The sequence below is a fragment of the Pimephales promelas genome, chromosome 8 (genome assembly GCF_988280905.1).
Source record: "Pimephales promelas chromosome 8, fPimPro1.hap1.1, whole genome shotgun sequence".
NCBI classification, from domain to species: domain Eukaryota; kingdom Metazoa; phylum Chordata; class Actinopteri; order Cypriniformes; family Leuciscidae; genus Pimephales; species Pimephales promelas.
This window is the reverse complement of record NC_142776.1, coordinates 33,162,206-33,184,756: the sequence shown is the minus strand read 5'-3', so window position 1 is coordinate 33,184,756 and position 22,551 is coordinate 33,162,206. Positions and strand designations below refer to the sequence as shown.

The 22,551-nt window shown below is 36.5% G+C and overlaps 1 protein-coding gene across 2 annotated transcripts in view; it reads left to right on the top strand.

Annotated features, from left to right (window-relative positions):
- Nucleotides 1–22,551, top strand: part of rap1gapb (RAP1 GTPase activating protein b) — a 78,153-nt gene that overhangs the window by 18,996 nt on the left and 36,606 nt on the right. Inside the window, exons 1-2 of one of the 2 annotated variants that reach the window (XM_039692806.2) lie at nucleotides 15,705–15,830; nucleotides 21,312–21,347. In XM_039692806.2, coding sequence (XP_039548740.2) covers nucleotides 15,787–15,830; nucleotides 21,312–21,347 — 80 coding nt within the window. In that variant the 5' untranslated portion in view covers nucleotides 15,705–15,786. Of the gene's footprint in view, nucleotides 1–15,704; nucleotides 15,831–21,311; nucleotides 21,348–22,551 lie in introns of those variants that run through there. The other variant, XM_039692812.2, reaches the window with a different exon arrangement.

Genomic DNA, 22,551 nt, shown 5'->3' with positions numbered 1-22,551 from the left:
TGAAGGATCATGTGACTCTGAAAACTGAGTAATAATGCTGAAAATTCAGCTTCGCATCGGATAAATTACATTTAAAAATAAAGTATATTAATACAGAAGAAGAGATGTTTTAAATTGTAGTAGTGTTTCACAATAATACTATTTTTGCAGTAATTTTGATCAAATAAATACAGCCTTTCAATAAAAAATGTAGTAACATTTTATTAAGGTGACACGTTATTTATTAAGGTGACACGTTACATGTACTTACTATAGTAGTAACAGTAAATTATGAATAATTTAAGTATTACCCTTACCGTAGCTCTATTAGTACAGGCAGTTATTTAATATTACTTGGTACTTATTTGAGTAAGTAAAATGTAACTACGTCACCCTAAAATAAAGTGTCCAAAAAAAATAAAAAATAAAACAAAATCTTACCGACCCCAAACTTTAGAACGGTTTTGCATAAAAATGTATGGATAGAAGAATGGATATAGATGGATAGTATGTATATTGCTGGTCAAAATTATTTGCCCCCTTGATAACTATGCATTCAAATCTGCATTGGTTATTCTTTTGATATTTTATTTTAAACAATGCAAAAATCTAACCCTTTATTTGAAGTAAAAGAATTTAAACTAGGGGGAAACTTTTTTTTATCCCTCTATGAACCAAACGTGTTTGCTGCTAAAAAGCTCTTTTGTTTGTTTCATCTGTCCATAAAATGTTTGAAAAGGAACTGACACCACTGTAGCTTCAAACTGGATGAGTTCTATGGTCAGATGAAACAACTTTTTAGCTTTTTTAGCAGCTTTTTTTAACACTTTGGTACACACAGGGATAAAAAAAAGTACCTCATCTGCTGTATCTTTAATGCTGTGGGCCTAACTTTCTGCCAGAGGTCATCTTGTTCAGAGACATGGCATCATGGATTCGAACAAATAACAAAAACAAACATCAAACAAAAAATGGGTCACTGAGCACAAAACCAAGCATCTGCAATGGCCATCCAAGCCCCTGACCTGAACCCTATAGAAGATGAGTGAGCTGAACTGAAGAGAAGAAGCGCCGACATGGATAGGAGAAGGCTCAGAGTAATCTTGGAAGAAGGAGGTTGCAAAAAGCATTTAATAAAAAGGGGCAAATAACTGTTCCCAATGTGTTTTGGAGAAAAAACATTAATTTCATAATGTGATCCCCCCCCCCCCCTTCAATTCTTTTACTTCAATGAAAGGTTAGATTTTTTTGCATTTAAAAAAAAAAAAAAATATCAAAAGGATTAACAATGCAGATTTATTTTTTACAGCCATCTTTGATCTTATTTACCTTGAGGGCAAATCATTTTAGCATTGTTTGATATCTTGTGTTTGTCCCTCCCTGTCGGTTACCCACACCCCACACACACACACAGATCATAAGCGATATTCCATTAGACACTAATTAGGTATGTGAACAGTGCTCACACAACAACAGCACCTATTAATAGAGATGGCGGCCCTTTCACAGAAAACAAATTACAGTCATCATTATCTTAATTGCCTTGTGATGATTCAGTAAAAAATGCTGCAAATTCAGTTTATACATTTATAAACGCAACCAATTTGCAGTTCAAACCTGTTGTTCGCCATGATGTTTTAACAGAAGCAGAGGGGAAGTCATTAATTGTAATATCGCACATTACTGAATATGGAAGGCTCATTATCCAATTTCGTATCGCAAAGTTCCATTTTCAACCCGTGGGAATATAATGGTGTCCTACTAATGGTCTTCTTGTAATTAAACAGACAAATATGCATATTTCTGTCTAATGGAGTAACCATCAGTGCATGCACAGTATGAATCAATTAGTTTTTCAAGCAAATATCCGAGTTTCTTTGACTCCATGAACCGTTATGAATATGCAACAGTCTACATTGCCTCCACAGTAGACCAGCCTACTGATTTACCACAGTACTGCTTAATGCTTAATTGATATTCATGAGGTCTGTTCACATTGCTTACCATTTCACTGAGGCTGCCAGGAGATATTATTCCAGACAAACAGCCTGATGCGTGCTATGGCAAAGCCCCATCACAATGTAATTAATCCCTGTGGGTCTGAGAATGAGTTTTAACGTCAACTGTTATACTGTGGAGAGGACGCTATTGAGTTGTAGCAAGAAGGAGGGTTATAAATAAGTCAAAATTCATTAGCATTTAAAGAAAAAAAATCATACTGTGAAAATCGATGGTGACCATGACCATTAAGCTACAAAATGATGATGTAGTAATGATTCAATTTTGAACTTTTCCTAATTCCAAAGCTGTTTTTGTATGGCTTTAGAAAGCTTGGAATATGGTGCAAGAGTCAAATGCACAACATTTAGTCATTTTTACTGCTTATTTTCAGCATTTTTATATTTTAAAGGGGTCATTTATGGTACATGCAGTTTTTTAAAGGAGAAGTTCACTTTTAAAAAGTTTTGCTGATAATTTCCTCACCCCCGTGTCATCCAAGATGTCCATGCCTTTCTTTTTTCAGTCGAAAAGAAATTAAGGTTTTTGATGAAAACATTCTTTTCTCCATATAATGCACTTCAATGGGAACCAAACGGTTCAAGGTCCAAAAGACACTTTCAGTACAAACTGCAAACTGTTCAAAGGGCTTTAAACGATTCCAGATGATGAATAAGGGTTTTGTCAAGCAAAATGATCGCTCATTTAATAAATAAATAACAAAGTTTAAGTTTTATAAGCTCAAATAGTCGCCTTGCTCTGTTCTGTGATGTGCGTTCGTGACTCTCCTGTTCGAACTCGTTCATCAAAATGAACGAATCTTTTTCCGAGTCATTTGGTTCATTCAACGAACGAAACGAACGAATTGACTCGGAGAAAGATTTGTTAACATTTCATATTAACTTCTATTGTACAAAAATGGCATTATATGACCTCTTTAAGATGAAAACTCTGCGACGGCAGTGATATTTATGAAGCAAAAAGAAAAAGTTAAATTCGATGCTCCTATAGAATAAACACCCTTGTCATTTGTGTAAAAAAAATCAGCTTGAAGGTTCTGTAAAAATCTGCTTTTTATGTTCTACGGAAAAAGTAAAATCACGTGAGAGTGACATGAGGGTAGATGTACAGTAGATGATGACAATTGTAGTTTTTGCTTGAAATGTTTTAGATTCATATATTAGTGTTAACAACTATATTGCTAAAAATGCTTCCTTTTTAGTTTTTTCCTCATTCACTGAAGTTCCTTTAAAATAAAAATGAATATCCCGCTGACCATGCGAGTAAATCCATCAAACTGTTGACCTGTGGACATTAGACATAAGCCAGCAGATCAGTCGTTTTCTCGATCTGAGAAATTGCATTGGCCAAGCCAAACTGAGAGCAAAACTGATTTACTCCTGCTGCTCGAACAATCCCTGAGGACCTGCAGGATGTAGAGCAGAACGGCACAAATCAAAATGGTTCCTTTGTACCTTCACTGTAAAAAAAAAAAAATATATATATATATATATATATATATATATATATATACATATATATATACATATATATATATATATATATATATATTCAAGATTTGTTATCACAACATTTTTTCTTTTGTCAAATCAACTTAAATGATTTATTTAGTTCAGATAACATATTATTTTGAGTTTTTTATGATAAATCAAACTACTTCATTGCATTAACTCACTTTTTCCATTTGAATCAACTTAAATTTTTAAGGCAACCAGGTTACTTATTTTTTTAAGTTAAACCAACAATATTTATTTACAGTGTTGGAATTATAGTAAAAAAAGAGAGCTTCTCTATACATATGTCCATATCATATTTCACCCCAAAATCAGAAGGACAAGAAACATATTTATATTATTTGTAGTATTTGTGTTTTAAATACTGTATTTAGGATAACATTGTTTTATTATTAATGGCATTTATTTTTTTATTTTTTTTGTGTGTGTGTGAAATTTTCATATACTTCTATTTAGGTTGATTAAGTTTATTGTTTCTGTAATCCATGAAACAAACAAAAAAACATTTTATGAATGGAAATCAATTTTACATTTATATGAAGTAATGTTCAGTGCAACAAAAATGACCATGATGTATACTTTATACTAAATTGTGTACGTGTATGTATATGCCTCAAATATATAATCTAAACTTATATAAGAATATTATCCATATCCATATACAGTATCCATATTATAGTTTTTTCATCTCCATGACAGTAATGATGAGAATTGGGCAGAATTCTGCTTAATAGTGGTTAAAATAGTGGAAAACACTATAAAGGGCTTTTCTTTATGGAAAATATCATTTTGAGGTGAAATGCGACTGTATTTCTTGGCAGATGCACCAATTAAGACGAGGTTTGTTTTTTAATCACAGCTGGCTCTCGTTGTCTATTGGCTCAGGCTTTGGCCAAAAAATCTTCACAGAAGGAATATTAAATTGGTCTCGATCCTCTCTTCCTCTCATTATGCTGTCCCAGCCAGCCCTATCATGCTCTCTGTGCTCGAGATGTCCCCCCTTCTGGCTTCATAAATAACCCAGTCCTAGAATGAGAGTCTGTGTCAGGCCAGCGAGTGATATACAGATCTAGGTCTTCAGAAACTGCTACACATCCACATTTTTCCACACTATAATTGAGTGTTATTGCCACATTACAGGAAGATAAATCTTGTGACATTGAAATGCTGATAATCATCCTGCTGTGAAGAATCACAGCCATTGAAGCTATTTGTCTTTTGTGTTATATTAAAACAGAGAGGCCGTTTGGGTTGGAGGTTTGCTATTTAAGCTGCTAAACGTTGAACATGGCAGTATTATTCACCAATGTAAAGTGGCACATTCACCAATTATTATGGTCAGGGATTTCTTTTTTCATTGCAATTACATAAATGTAGCAAGTATGAATTACATTTATAGATCTATTGGAAAAGTAAGAATATTTAACTAACCTGTCTTGTATCTATACTCATGTTCTGACCTCTCTGGCTATGATAAACTAGAACACCTGTCACTATCATTCCTGTCGGCTGTAGCACACTAATGTCATGCTCCATGAAAACCCCTGCGGAGCTCATAAAATCTGTTTTCTTTAGCCTACATGCAACATTTTCCCTTGTCACATGGATGCAGAATCTATTTGACGTCTGCCAGCAGCGCTTATGTTCCAGTCTGATGGCTGTATATAGTCACATTCAGTGGTAACATAAGGGGCTTTCATACTGGGTAGTTATAGGAATAGCCATCAAGACATTAGAGCCATCTCAATCCAGTTCAGTATTTAGGGCACTGATCAGGGAGTCGGCCATTTTACTTATTAGTAAATGCCCACGGTACTATCATTATACGCTAAACAGTTTTTAGAGATAAAACTCTTTACATTTGATTATCATGAAAACAAATCTCAGAGAACGGTTGACTAGGTACCGATGTTTTATTAGACCAAATGTTCATTTTGCGTTGGAGTTCTCCTTTAAGGCGAGTTTATCAGCGAGTGACAAATTTCAGGCCCCGAATCTACTGTATATGACTTCAGCAGATATGTATTGTAAAACTTGAAGCATATGATTTTGTTATGGCCCTGGTCACCATCTATTTCCATTGTAAGTAGGACATTCTGATGATTGTTCCTCAGAAGAAAGAAAGTGAGTGAGTGTGTTTGGAAAAGCATGAGAGTGAAAAATACAGTAGTTGATTGATGTTGTAGCTCTTTTTTGTTGTTGTTGTTGTTGTGGAATGATGGTTTACTCTCACAAATGCCCACATTAGACAGACATTCCCTGGTTTTCACAGCACCAGGTGGCACATAAATCAGTATGTGTACAATCAGGCATAATCATTTCAATCAGACATCCCAGTGTTTTCTCCGTCTGTTTACTCTGATCATTTTAGATGCTGCTCGACTCGCATATAAAAATGCAATTTTGCAGTGCCACATACTCTTGCTGAGGATGAAAAGGATCAAACCGAAAGTGTAGACTAAACACAATCATGGAAAGATATAAGATATATAATAGTTCCAGCTCAAAAATATGATTGGTTAAAGGCCCCTATATACAGTCATGTTCAAAAGTTTACAAACACCTTGCAGAATCTGCAAATGTTAATTATGTTAACAAAATAAGAGGGATCACACAAAATGCATGTTATTTTTATTCATTATTGTCCTGAATAAGATATTTTTTACATAAAATATGTTTACATGAAGACAAAACATAGCTTAATGAAGAAAATCATTACCTGGATGACCCATGACTTCTTTATTATGGTTGTTCCTGAGTCCCTTATTTGTCTTGACTGAGCTGTTAAACTGCCCAACGTCCTTCAGGAAAGTCCTGCAGGTTCTGCAAATTTTCCAGCATCTTTTGCATATTTGAACCCTGGCCAGCAGTGACTGTAGGATTTTTAGGTCCATATTTTCACACTGAGGACAATTGGGGGACTCAAACACAACTATTAAAAAAGGTTCAAACACTCACTGATGCTCCAGAAGGAAACACGAAGCATTAAGAGCTGGGGGGTGAAAACTTTTGAACAGGACGAAGATGTTCACGTTTCTTATTTTATTGATATATATATATATATATATATATATATATATATATATATATATATATATATAGCAATAAACATTTTCTGAAAGACAATTTTTATTGGCAATAAAAATGATTGTTTGTTTTATATCATAATGATGTTCCTGTTTTATAAAAGCAATAAGAAACAACTGGTTGTGCAATGCAATGATTTGACCACTTTTAAGGTAGTTTTAGGCACTCCACCTAGATTTGTGTCCAACAGTAGCCCTTATCCGTGGTAAAATCCCAGTAATGCACAGCTTCCATGGCTTGTTCCTTGAAAAACACAATCCAGGCTGCGCAAAATGATTAATGGTCCAGAAGGACTCAGGGTTACATTTCCACTCTGCTGACTGTTAACTGCTGACAAATGGCCGTGTCGTCACGTTGTGCTACAGTATATGTGCCAGTATGAATGCTGAAGCACTCCCAAGATGCATCTTTATACTGTAAGGTTAGTGCAACCCTTCATGCTTGTAGCTTATCTTTTTTCAATTTTTTTCGGACTTTTGAACAGATTTTTGTCTTTTGCTTTTGGTTTGGTCTGTTGGAAACTTATACGTCTGACTGGTAGAAGTTCATTATTTCTGGCTCAAATATGCAAATCGTGTGTGAAATACATTTGTTCGCAGTCCCAGTTCAAACTGCCAAAAGGAGACAGATGCCTAGCCATCTGAACGGCTTCAAAACTCAGACCCTTAAGTCATTCTCATCCCATTTGGCCCACGTTTGGTTAGATGAATGGAAACATTACCCATATGTCATTGTATTAGAAAAGAAGTCAGTGTGTGGAGCAATATGACTGTGTTGTTAACCTAGATATTTCCAACAGTCACTGTGTTCGCTACTGTACAGATTTATGCATATATAAAGATCACCTTTTGTCCGTATTTTGGAGAGAATGACCATTGATGGTCAGGACAAATGCTGACAATCCTGCCAGGCTGTTTCTGTCATAGCAACACTGGCATTACATCGGCCATTTGGTGACACGACATTGAAGACTTGGCCAGGAGCGGACGTGCCGACACAATTATGACAAGATGCTTGCTGCATAGTTCCTTAACTCTTTCTTTCCCTCTGTCTCCTTCTATTTTCATAACAACCTGGAATGCCTTTCTTGTTTTATCTCCTTTGAGCCAATCCTGTTGTATAAAATGCCATTGTGCCTTTCAGGCAGCAATGAGATTATAATATTGAGAGCAGATGGAGACTTTTGCCCTAAAGATATGTCCTCTTGAATTTAGAGAAAAATGCTTAGATTTGCCACGAGTTCTCAGTTATGTTTCTTTTAAAGATGAATGTTGTCCCTAACATTCCTTAGGAGAAATAAAAGACAATTGATACTATGGTTAACATACATCTGGAGTATAGGGGATTATCACGCTGACATGTAGTATTTCCGCATTCAGTGATCTTTGCGCTCTGCCACTTCCGTTGAATCACCGATCCCTCTGGCGAACTGATGACGGACTACACTAGGTTTATTTATACGCCAGATGTACAAAGATATACAAAGATGTATCGCCCATTCTCTTTACGAAGTTGCTTTTGTGGATCAACCAGACATAACGTGCAAATAAACATCACTCACCCAGTACTTTTTACCTATTAAAATACCTGTAAAGGGCCAATACAACCATTATAATACATGTATTTCACCTGCCAAAAAGTGACTAATTAAAAGGTTATTTCTGCCCTGAAATTAGTTGATTATATTCATGAGGGTTAAATCTTAACTCACCTACTACTTTTTACTTATTAAAATACCTGTAAAGGGCCAATACAACTATTATAATGCAGTAAAGTTACTATTTCACCTGCCAAAAAGTGATTGAAGCCTCTACATAATGATTGAAAGGTTATTTCTGTCCTGAAATTAGTCGATTATATTCATGAGGATTAAATCTGAGTGATTATAACTCACCTACTTTTTGCCTATTAAAATAGGCCTACCTGTAAAGGGCCAATACAACCATTATAATGCAGTATTTCACCTGAACAAACAAACGCGCTACCTTGTTTTATTTTAAAGTTTGGACTTTCATCACGGCAAACCGCTTTAATCCACTTCTTCCTTATACTCAATTCAGCCGGGAATCCATGAAAACTTAAGAAGGGTTGGCGTTGTTGGTTAGATTTACAAATTGGAACAGAGCAGTGACATCTAGCCTTATTTCGGTCATAGTTGAACTGCGTCGGAAGTGGACATGCACAAAGTTGACAAATCCCGCCCATGAAACCCGGAAGCGTGATAATCCCCTATTGAGCTATAAAATCACTGTAAAAGCTGCTTTGAAATTATCTGTATTGTACAAAGCGCTATGTAAATAAAGGTGACTTGGCTTGATTTTACTTTAAAATAATAAAGATAGCATAAATCTAAATAAATATACTGGTCATGGAAGAGATTTGATGAGATATGCTCGAGTTCACTTCGAACTTTGACTTTTCTGAGCACAAATGAAGCACACTTAGGGTCATTCATACTTGTAGTTCAGATATTTTGGTCGGGACCAAAAAAGAAAATGATACATTTAGTCTTGATACATTTAGAGCTTCTAAAATGTGTAAACGAGTCAAAACAGCAGTAGGAATCACTCTGTCGCACAGACAAATGAACATCTGCTGCGAGTAAACGCAAGTTATAATGCTTGTACCGAACTGTAGAGGTCTTCACGGGTCCAAAAATTCATGCCCGAACCGGAAGAGACCCGTAATGTGCTACACCGAGCCGACCCGGACCCGTCTATTATCTCAATTTGGAGGGCCTTGGGTGCACTGTGAAGACCTCTACCAAACTGTGATGGGCAACATCATGACTACGACTAAAAAAAGGGGTATGCTTGAGTATTCTGTCATTTTTTGGGTTACATCTTGTGACGCCACTTCCTGTTTTTGATTCGTTTATTTCTTTGGTCTGTGTTGCATTCATATTTCAGTCGAACCGCACCACAGTTAGTTTGGACCCATAGTTTGGAGTTAGTTTGGAGACCCCGCACAGAGACCCATCTTTTCAGCTGTCTAGATCCACTTGTTTGGTGCTCACCAGGGTTTGGATGGTACCGTTCACACTTATTCAAATGAACCACACTAACAGAGCAATCGCACCTCAGATCGTTTTAATTGAACCAAACATGCCAAATGTGAACACACCCTTAAAGACACCGCTGAGGAGATCTCTTCAGGAACTCTAGCAGAGACACATTTGGTCTTTTTAAGAGAAAAATCAGAGAACCAAAAGTCAATTCTCTGCTGTCTTGGAGAAACAGTTGAGATATTAAAGATCGTTTCCTTCAGAAAAGTCTGCACATAAAAGTCAAAGATTTCAGTATGTACTAATTTCATAACTCAATTGTCTTCATTTGTTATGAATTTTAGTTGAAACCTCTGGGACAAACTTGATATTTAAATGAAATATAAATGAAAAGTCTCCTGAGCTTCGAAATGGGGCAAGATCTTCCTCTGGGACTGTCTCTCTATTTTAAATGCATTTATGCAGACAGGTTCACTTAGACTGCATAGAAAACACTTAGTAATGGTGTTTCTATCTATTCGGTTGAAGAGGGTCATTGTGTGACTCCAGACCAAGCCTCATTTCCTGCAGATTTTACCCAGACACACCCGCATATGCACACAGTATTTCACTCTCACACTTTGAAACACATTCTTTGTGACACATTCTTATCTCCCTTTCCCTCTCGCTCACAAACGCTCTGCTCGACTGTGATGTCTCAAGCAGCCTCGGTCTGCCGGCGGTGCTCGCTCATCTGGAGGTCAGACACACAGTTGGCAGGAGAAATCGGTCAAACAGAACAACACGCTGGCTGAGGTCGGTCAACCCGAGCAGTAAGACATGAAACGGTGCCTCAGGCTTTGAGGATCTCACTGAAGATCTAAATCTGAGCACACGGGAAGTAGACAAGGTGCAGCGATACACAGATTCCCAAAATGGGGAGGAACTTAACCAGGAGAATCACACAATCCTCATGGTCGCTTTAAGGAATGAACTTGATTTTTCCTCACCATTGCATTACCATTAGCCACATGAATTATTCATGTGCTTAGGACAAATTCTGTGTGAGTTTAGGTGATTAAATGACCAATGAGCAAGAGTAATGGTTGCCTTTGCAAACGCACTCGTTATTCCGTCTTGTTTGTTATGTTAAGAACATTGCAGGATGAGAGATGCTGGAAACCTTGCTCAGATGGAGGTTGGTAAGGTTGACTCCCAGCATTCCCTGCTCGCAGCCTGAGGCAGTCCTGTCTCTCATAAACACTCTGTGAAAACTTGTGTACAGGGATTTTCTTCCCAGTAGATAGCAGCTGTAAATTGATGTGTTGCTGTCGAGAACACATGCTTTAGTCATTCACGCCGCACTTGGTAAACATGCGCTCTTGGAAATGAAAAACACACACCAGTGTTATTCGCATATTGTCCGTCTGTATCTAAAGTGCTGAAAGAGACAATAGACGTTAGTCACAGCAGTGTACAACATAGCGTTGTATCTCGCGGCAGACAACGATACGCGTTGCCATGTAACAACACCTGACATTGAGCAGAAGGTACTGTCATAAAACCTCCTTCAGCAACACTTACTCTGAAGCAACTCAAGAGTCTTTAATTGTAATCAGTTACTTTTAATTTTTTTTTTTTTATTGAAAATTAAAAAGGTAGTAGGTAGTAACAACTGCATTTACTAAAATTCTATGTTGTGTGTAAGGAACCGAACTGTACAACTGTGTTAATGACGTATTTTGACATGCATCAGAAATGTTTCTTTCCTCTATGTGCGGACAGTGCGGTGAAACAAATCACAGGGACCTTGACTCATTCTTGTTGCCATACTAGAAAAACTGCGAACAAGAACAAGCCCACAAGAAGACAAAATAAATCCAAATGCTTTTTGTTGAAAATAAGACCAAAATGTCTTGACCCACACCTGCTCACTTTAACAATTATGTAAACTTAATGGCTTTATGAGCGACAAGCTATGGCAACACTGGAAGAGCGTGGTCTGAGCAGTAGTCTTTCCAAAGCAAAACATGATGCCTGCGCCGACTGTGCTTTAGTTAAAATGGCTGAACATGAACAAATCTATTTTTTTTTTGTTTCTAATATATATCTTTGGTCAGAATAGCAGATACCAATCACGTGAAAAGCCAAAACTTTAGTATGGCTACCATAGTGTCAATCATCAAAGTTTTGGGACTGAGTCGTATTCTGTACATGCAAAGAACAATAATTTCGGTGACTCATTCCTGCTTTTAAATGCGGTTGTCCTCCTGAAACTTTAAAGTGTGCACGTGGCCTATAAGTACCAGTACTTTGGCATTATATGTGAAGCTTTTATGTAAATTCTGACCCTTTTGTCATTCCAAACATTCAATTTTTTTTTGCAGAATTTCCATTATTGAGTGACACTTTGCTTGAGTAGAAGCATGGTGTGCCCCCCCCCCCCCCACACACACACACACACAGACAATGTGGTACTGTAGTGCGGTGTGTTGAATTATGGGATGTGCATTAGGAGTGTAGTACCACATGGTGGCAGTCCTGATCCAAATCCATTTCTGCCTCATTTTTGCTTTACACTTTAAGCTTTTCAGGAACTTACCGGTACTCCCCAGGCCTGAATTCAGTTAACCTACTCCATTAATTTCAACAGAAACCACTTCAGCCTACAGCCTTCATTTAGACAAGTTTATTGAAAAAACTGTTGATAACAATTGATAAATATTACTAAATGCGTGCATGTCTGAACATCTCAGTTTTCAGCATGCTGTTTGTTCTTTTAAAGGACACTGCCCCATTACTTTTTCTTGACTTTTTCTTTTTCTTGACTGCCCCATTACTTTTTCGCTTTTGACTTTTTCGACCTGTTCTTAGTAGTGTGTGTGTGTGTGAGACCGAGACGGTTAAAGACTAATGAATCTCCTCGTGCCCTTCCCGTATCAGATGTTCATAGATTAACCAAAGTAAATAGTCCTGTTTCTACCTCCATTTATCCTCACTGAGAACATTAACACAGTGAAAGTTGTAAAATTTAGCTTTAAGCAGTGGGTTGGACTCCCTTTGACCTTCAGGGCTTGTGATGTGAATCTCATTCTACCACATCTCAAAGGTGCTCTATTGAAATGAGATCTGGTGTATGTGGAGGCCATTTGAGTATAGTGAACTTAATGTCGTGTTCAAGAAACCAGTTTGAGATGATTTGATGGCTTGTTATCCTGATGGAAGTGCCATTAGAAGATATTAGGGACCCTGTGCTCATAAAGGGATGGACACGGTCAGCAACAAGACTCAGGTGGGCTGTGGCGTTTAAATGATGCTCAATTGGTACTGAGTGGCTCAAAGTGTGCCAAGAAAATATCCCTCATTACTGTACACCACCACCACCAGCCTGAAGCGTTGATACAAGGCAGGATGGATCCATGCTTTTGTGTTGTTTTTACCAAATTCTGACCCTACCATATGAATGCCGCAGCACAAATCAACACTCATCAGACCAGGTAATGTTTTTCCAATCTTCTATTGTCCAATTTTGGTGTAGCTTCGGTTTGTTGTTCTTAGCTGACAGGAGCCTTCTGCTTCAAGGTTGGACATGTTGTGCATTCAGAGATGCTCTTCTGCAGAGCTCGGTTGTACTGTAACAAGTGGATATTTGAGTTTCTTTTGCCTTTCTATCAGCTCGATTAGGTATTTACATCAATGAGCAGCTGAACGGGTGTACCTAAAGTGGCCAGTGTGTATATACAGTATACTTGAGTTTACTTTGTTGCGTATACATGCATGCATATATAACCCTGTGAACTTTTGTAAGGAGCCTTTAGCATATATGCATATTTATATGCTTTAGCATATAACCTTTCGGCCTATATGTCACAGGTTGAGTGGCTATAATGAGTGCACGATGAAGGAAAATCACAAATAAAGTCTTTAATTATGAATTAAACCAGGAACATGCAGGAGATAACAGGAACAATAATCCTTTAAACATAACCATGTTAACAAACGATACCGGACAAAGAAACTGAATGAACAGAGGGTTTAAATATACAGGGATAATTAACGTAACCTGAAACGCGTGCATGAGACCATCATGCACAATGGAGAAAAACTAGCAAAGGGAACACAGACAAACAGGAACAGAACACAGAAAGCAAAACCAAATCTGAACATACACGTTACATATATAAAATGTTCAAGGCCTATTCAGGGCTAAACCTGCCTGGTTGGTGACTTAAGAAAATTTACTGGACACAAATATATATTATTTTCAGCCATGAAACATCTAGATCAATTAAGTTATTCAGTCAAGAGCAATGACTGATTTTTCTTTGTCTTTTGTTTGATTAAAATTGTAAAAAGACAGCAGCAGGAATTTTAGGCTGCTGTCATTTTAAGAGCTAATGCATGGATCCAATATGCTGTTATACATGCGTTTTCTTGAACAGTCATTTCAAATTTATTTGTATTTTTTAAAACATTTTAATCATTAACTTTAAAAGCACACTCTTTTTACAACTAAAATAAAAGTCAAAGGTAAAAAAAACCTAATTCCCAAAAATTAAAACGGAAAAGACGGAATTTGGGAAAAAATAAAACGGAATTCGGGAAAAAATTAAACGGATTTCATAGGGCCCTAGGATACTTGTCAGGACAGGCATTTTGACAATTCAATTGCAAGAAGACGTGCAAGAGCTCAATTCAGTTTTCAGTTTCTGGGCGCTTGGTTGCGATGTTTGTGCACAGAACACCTTCCACTTCCCCCGAAAAACAAACAAAAACATGTTCTCACAGCTTTGCTTTGTTAGAATTCATAATTTTTTTTAACGCCCAACTGGCAATTGACACTGTTTTATATACTCACAACCATACTTGATTTTCACTCTCGTTTGGCGCTTGGTGAATGTTAATTTTACACCCTTAGTCTATTATTTTACCTACGTCACATGATCTTAAGCAAATGGTAATACCCACTGATAAATGAGGGACGTGTCTTCAGACGTCCCTGAAGAAACGTCCCTTTAAAAATTAATGGTCACCTTTCAGCATTAGCTGTAGAAGAAGAGCCCTAATGGTTTTTTTTTTGTCTCAGACAGTCCGACCCCAAAGTGATTATGAAATGTCCTGTATCAAAGACACAAACCGTCGTCCGTCTCTCAGATCATGACAGTAACTGCTACCCAACGGATTAAATAATCTCTTTTACCGAGTTGACTTTGGATGTCACCTTGGGTCACTTTTGATTGTTTTAGACTTATTTTAGGGTGTTTTAGTGATGAAGGATTGAGGGCTCAATTGGCACAGACAATCATGGGTAGTGCTAGTTTTCTTTCCCTAAAGAGTTTTATGAGAAGCATTACAAATTTTAATGAAACATAACTGAGATCCAAGTTTAATGAGCTATAAAAGAGTACTTACTTTTTACCGTAGTAACAGTCATTCTACTATCAAGTTAAAAATAAAAATGATTGTTTAACCTAGCTAATTGAGAGAAATAGAAGCGAGTAAGCACAAGATGTTTATTTACTCACTCTGAGATCTCCGTCAGCTGATATGAGATGAGATAGTACATTGTGCTGTTGCCAATGTTTCCATACAGTAAACAACCATTTACTGAGTCTGAGGTTACTAAAGGTTATGTTTGTCTGCCTGAGAGTGAGAAAGTTATGTTTTAAATGTGTGAAAGAGTGTCACATTACAGCTGGTTGGTTCTCGATCGACTTTTAATTGAGGAAGCTTTAGAATGTCTTTAGAATTTATTGAATGTAATTTATCATGCTGACTAATTTCATCGGTTTTTCATGTTTTGTTAGAGCTTTTTATCCAGTGTTGAGCAGAATTTATTTCCTTTTGTAGCACTTAATTCATAAAATATGACTAAATCGTATGATATTGCGAGAGCTGAATCTTACAAACAGTTTCTATATTAATCATGGCTAGGTTTGGGTCATACTACAAGTTTTTATTTCTAAGAACTTACCACTTGGTACTTTTCATTACATGTACGTCGTAAAGACATCATTTGAAAAGCGAGCACCTGCCCATTGCTGTGGATCCGCTGTCTCAGGTAGTGAAAGGGAGGGAAGAGAGGAGGGATAGGAAGCAGAAAAGGAGAGACACCCTCTCACACATTGAGACAGAGCCACAACACAAGTACCCAGTGAAAGAGAGCCAGAGACGGAGGTGAAGAGACTGTCGAGGGAAAACACAATGTCTCACAGGAAGAGGAGCTTTACTTTTGGAGCATACGGGGGGTAAGAGCGACTACTGGGTATTTGTGTGTGTGTGTGTGTGTGACAAGAACAGATGATGGTGACTTTGATTTCTCATTTCTTCTGTGAGGGGTAACCATTCACAGAGTAGGAAGCACATTGCTGCATGTTTATATGCCATTGCAGTTACTGTTCACTGGCCACTTCCCGTTCTAGGTTGCAGATGTTAATTGATCATGTATTCGGTATTATCAGGAAACATGATGTCTTCTAATCAATGTTCATACCATTTCTGAATGCTTTATTTTGATGTTTCTGTAAGGCTATGGATGACTTAATTGGTTTGGTTAAACTTTTCGGACTTTTATATGATGAACAGTTTTAATTTAGGCTTTTATTCAAATATAAACACAAGAACGAACCTCATTGGTTCTCGCACGTCGAGTGAACATGCTTGAGCTTCCGTTTACCACAACTGATGTGTGAGTTGATGAATAAAAACATAAATTCATTGATTAAAGTGAGTTGATGAATAAGCATTAATTCAGCCTGTTTGTTTATTATATAAAGTGATCTCACCAGAACATTTGGACTAAACCGCTCAATTGATATGAATTCGTTTTTCGATCTCTTTATGAACTTTTTGAAGTGGCAAAGTGGTAGTTGTCAATGGAGGGACAGAAATCTCCCTGAATCCCTCAAAAACGAAAGTCTTGCAGGTTTGGATTGACATGCGGGTGAGTAATTAAGAACTGACCCAATATATGGAAATTCTCTAAAAGTAGACATACATTTTTTGTTTAATTTATTCACAAAAATAAGTTATTGCACATGTCTTTTGTACTTGCACATGTTGTTCCTTGACACATCTTGTTGTGCCTGCTTGGTTAGAACGGTTCAGTTGGAACGTTGAGAGTTTGATGATGGTTAGATGATGTCAGAGATTGCTAAGATGTCTCTTCAAACAAAGAGGGAAACACGAGTCATGTAGTGATTTGTGACATTCGTCTTGTATCTATTTGTCTTGTATCTATTGCCTGAAACTACAGTATGTGAAGTTTAAAGCACTTTTGTGTTGAAATAACAGATCATTTAAATAGAGCACTGTTAATTAATTTTTTTTTTTTTTTTGGCATTTCACCTACATTACCAGGTTTAACAGGTTTGTATTTTGGATTGCATAAGCATAAGCAATCTGAAACCAGTTCTGTTTGATCCAGCATGTTTACTGACACATGCTCGTACAAACACACTGATCCCCATTTGGTGATTTATAGGCTTTGTTTCCACAGTCAGCGGCTTGGCTCCAATGTTTACTCCTGAACTCATGTGTGTTTACATGGAATTTTTGTTGATAGAGGGGTTTACTTGTGTCATGCAGTTTGATTACAGTTTTTAAATTAAAATCAGTGTTTGCAAATTTTCCCATGCCTTTTACACCTATCCAAAGACTTTTATTTCAGCGATGCCATGGAAGAACCATTTTTGGTTCCACAAAGAAGGTTTCAGTAAAAAGAAACATGTTAAAAAAATGTTTCCACTAAAAAGAACCTTTTTTGCAATGTGGAAAGTTTCCATGGATGTGAAGGTTCTCAATAGATGCCTATGAAGAACTTTTTATTTTTAAGAGTGCATTTTATAATATGAATTGAAGAAAATGTCAGGGATGAATATCTAAATCCTGCGTTTAGTATTTAGTGAAGTTAATTATTGAAAAATCTCTTGACCTGCCCTTAAAATCAGCAAAAAGTCATTTAAGAATATAAATTTAAGCACAAAGTACTACCATTTGATTAAATGGTTACACTTCACAATAAGGTTTCATTTGTTATCATTAGTTATAGTATTACCATTACTACATGGACTAACCATGAGCATGCATTTGTTCATTTTTAACGTTAACGTTAAATTATAAAAATACTGCTGTTCATTGTTTGTTTATGTTAGTTTATATTGCATTAACTAATGCAAACATTTTCAACTTATGCATTATTTTAATAATGTATCTGTAAATGTTGAAATTAACATTATGGGATAATATCCAGCCGGTTGTTATCACAGTATAAACTAGGGATGGGCAACGATTAATCGCGATTAATCGCATCCAAAATAAAAGTTTGTGTTTACATGATATATGTGTGTGTGGTGTGTAATTATTTTGTATATATAAATACTATCACATGCATGTATATATTTTAGAAAAATGTGTTCTTAATAATATAATATTAATTATGTATAAATATATATATAAAGTATATGCATGCAAATATTTCTTAAATATATACATGCATGTGTGGTATTTATATATACAAATAATTATACACAACACACACACACATATTACGTAAACACAAATTTTTATTTTGTATGCCCATCCCTAGTATAAACCCTCGATAGGGTGATCAGGACCCCGACGTCAAGTGAATAATTAGACACGAAATATTGAATATTGAGTCAAAATATTTTATTAGGTCTTTAAACTCAAAGCTTCCACAGAGAGTTGCTAGCGCTGCAAATTCAAACTAGACAGACATTTAAGGGATATGATACTGTCATACCACTTATTACACAGCATTTCGCCACACACTTAATAATTATGGGGATAACCTGCACCTGTTTGTTATCTTATAATCCAGCAGTGTACAAAACTATCATCGCATAATGGCAGCAGCTGCGTTTGTCAACAATAGAGAGCGAGTCCACAATACTGGATGACCGTACACAAAATATTGATTTGAGTTTTAATATTTTATGAGCTCACCAAATGCAAAACTTCAACGAGGAAAAAACGTTCCTTAATGCGGCTGATTTACCCGGATGAGCCTCTGTTATCTGTTTTCACAGGTTGTTATCTGGGAATAACATACCACTGGATGGCGCGATTGACCAATCAGAATCAAGAATAAAACAGAGCCGTGTAATAATATTAATAAATGCTCTGCTGAAGAGGTGGTGTTCATTATAACTAATGTAGTTAACGCCCTGGGGTCGGTGGAGGCGCTGGCGTGATCACTAATGTTAACTAATGAACACCTTATTGTAAAGTGTTACCGATTAAACAATATCATGTGGGCTAAAATGACATTTTGATAAATGATATTGTGGATCATGAGATTTTAATGAATCGCTTAGAACATTGGGTGGGCCTAAAAGGTAATTTCTTATCTTACAGACAGATTCTTGTTAGCTTTGGGGGTTGTGATTTCTGTGACATCTTCCTGGGAGAGTCCCACAAGGGCGAATTCTTGCTCCAATTCTTTTCCCCTTCTATATGCTACTGTACCATTGGGGCCCCAAAAAACATGATGTGCTTCAGTCCTTGAATGCAACTTCTTTGAAAATCCAACATTTTGCAGCAAAGATGATAAAGTCGGCAAATAAATATGATTCTGTGACTGCATTATTATTTTCACTAAAGTGGCTGCCAGTACGACTGAGAATTATTTACAAAATCATCGTACTTGTTTTTAAGGCCTTGGACAATTTGGCTCCTTTGAATTGGTCCGGTTTGGTGCTAGATCCTTGAGATCAGAAAATAAACAATTGCTTTGCACAATGAAGACAAAATACAAACACAAAGGTGACAGAGCCTTTTCTCGAGCTGACCCTAAATTGTGGAATGACCTCCCCCAATCTGTTCAATCTGCCAAATCCTTAAAGGGACACTCCATGAATGAAACAGATGACATGAAATGTCAGTATGAATGAAACAGATGACATGAGAGAGTTTGGCACTCCATTTCGCTATCATCTCCCCATTTTGGGTAAAAATAGAAAAATACTAAAGTCCTTTGTAACGTAGTTAACTACTTATTTACTCTTACTTGAGTCATATTATATTTCAGTACTTCTACTTGTACTCAAGTAAATTATTCCTTAAGTAGCAATACTTTTACTTAAAGGAGTAGTTCAGTTTTTAAACTTTTGCTGATAATTTACTCACCCCCATGTCATCCAAGATGTCCACGTCTTTCTTTCTTCAGTCGGAAAGAAATTAAGGTTTTTGATGAAAACAATCCAGGATTTTCTCCATGTAATGGACTTCAATGGGAACCAAACGGTTTAAGGTCCAAATCAGAGTTTCAGTGCAGCATAAAAGGGCTTTAAACGACACCAGACGATGAATAAGGGTCTTGTCTAGCGAAACGATCGCTCATTTAAAAAAATTAATAAAAAAGTTTAAGTTTTATAAGCACAAATGCTCGCCTTGCTCTGTTCTGTGACGAGCGTTCGTGACTCTCCTGTTCAAACTCGTTCATCAAAATGAACAAATCTTTTTTCGAGTCATGACTCAAAGGGTCCTAGATAAGACCCTTATTCATCGTCTGGTGTCGTTTAAAGCCCTTTGAAGCTGCACTGAAACTCTCATTTGAACCTTGAACCGTTTGGTTCCCATTGAAGTCCATTATATGGAGAAAATCCTGGAATGTTTTCATCAAAAACCTTCATTTCTTTTCGACTGAAAAAAGAAAGACGTGACCTTCTTGGATGACATGGGTGTGAGTAAATTATCAGCAAAAGTTTTTTTTAAAAGTGAACTACTCCTTTAAGTACAATTTGTCAGTACTTTCCACCACTGCTGTCCTTTCCTTCAAGGTAATGGAAATATTTGTTCCTCTATATGTTCTACCTGAAGTGTTACTACATTTTGTTGACACAACAGCCACTCTTTCCCCTTGCGCTCAGCAGAAGTGCTTTGACTGACTGCCCACAAGCCCTGCAGACGTCTGACATTTAGAGCAAAGCCAGTAAATGGAGATATCCTGATGAGTCTGGTTGGAAAACGGTTACTTTCGGTCTCAAATCTTTTGTTGAAAAGTCTCGTGGCAAGAAACCACCTTGTGGCAAGAAACAAAATGACACCAACATTAGCCTGGAAAATGAGGTTTCTTTTTCATGCAAAATCGGCATTGTATTCAGCTTTGTCTATTTTGATATTTAGTCTTATGAAAGGTCTTATTCAGAAAACATCTGAGGGCTGAGCTGTTTTTAAACCAAGTCGAGTCATAGCGTATTCTTAGAACAAAGCCGCGGCCCCTCTTCGCAGAAACGTTAGAGAAGCTGCTTCTCTCATTAGCGTCTCACAACCGCAATTGCCCTCGGTACAATTGTACAGCTTTTTGTCAGGCAGAATTGTTGAGAATCACTCAAAACATTGTGCATAAATGCAAAGTAATAAGATCAGGGGTTAAAAGCGAAGATGGCTTTTCAAGGGATTTTACTGATTGCAATTGCTTGTATTAATTGACGATGTGCTCCAGTGGTTCTTCATTGTCCTATTGGCCCTCACTCTTCGTTAACTTGATAGATTTGCTGAGTCATTATCACATCAAGTCAAGTGTTAAAGTGCATGAGGAGTTTGGCAGCGCTGAATTGATTATCTGTTAGCATTTAGCTGGTTGGAGTTTGATTGCCAGAATGTGTTAAAAGAGTGAAATCAGGTAATGGCTATAAGTGTTACTATTGAAATGCTTATGAGTTTGACTTTTTGACAATGTTTTTTTTTTTTCTTTTTCTTCACAGAGTGGATAAAACCTTCAACAGGTCAAGACTTATTTGGTAAGTCCTTCTCTTTCTTAAAGGTAGTTACACACCTAGTGCTAAACCAATGTAGCCTATAATGTAATGCAATATTAGAAAACACATATTTAAATATATTTAACGTATGCAATATTTATACTTAAATGACTTAACTTATAAAAACTGAAAATTAATAAGTGTTTATAGGCACAAAGTTGTAATAATAACTGTGTTTCCAAGTTGGAAGTCAAATTTCAAGTGATGTTTTATGGGACTTTGAGATCCCAATTTGAGAATTATTACTTTCCAACTTTAATGTGATACAGCACACATTCAATAATTGTTAAATTGGGTGCAAGTGGATATATATCAAACAAACATACTAACAAAAAAAGCAATCGGTAGATTCGGTACATTTTTCTTGTGTTTTTATTTGTCTAAACATCCTTGTTTAGAACAAGATGAAACTTGAAAATCAAAATTACAAATTAAAAGTCTTGTTTTCAGAGAGTATATATTCAATATTTTTTGTTCATTAATTGCCTTTTTTTGTGGATTTTTTTTCTTGTTATGGATATTTTTATGTTTTTTTTTAGAAAAATAAAATATATATTTTATAATATATCTACTATTATACTATTATATTATATTATATTATATTATATTATATTACTATCTACTATTATATTTTTAATATAATACATTAAATATTTTTAATTTATACAGATAATAGAATTATTCATTTATTTTTTTTCCACAAGTTTAGTGTACCACAACCCCTTAGGCTCTATTCGCTTTCATATCAAAATATTTTTCCTCATTGTACTGTACATGGAGTTTGGACACAAGGCACTGACTTTGTCATTACATTCCATAACCGTAAAGGTCAGCTACAGTCCTGTAATCGATGTGTGAGTGGTTTTGCAGGCGGGTTGGATCCGGTTACCCCTCAAATACAAGCAAACTCTAACATAGCTTTGGCATCAGCCACCCCCACCCTATACTACTGGTGGAAAGTTTTACATCTGCTTGACTGACAGCGTTATTACTACTGAGGGAGCTGGTTATGTGTAAAGCTGGTTTATAATGGTTGTGAAGAGGATGTGTCTGGAGAGAAGAGAGAACGTCAAGTGAGAGGGCGAATGCTGGAATATAATTATGCCGGGACCTGGGTTTCACTCCACGTGTATCATCCCAAATGAGCGCCGCAATGCATGCTAATGTGACGAGAGACCCAAAAGAA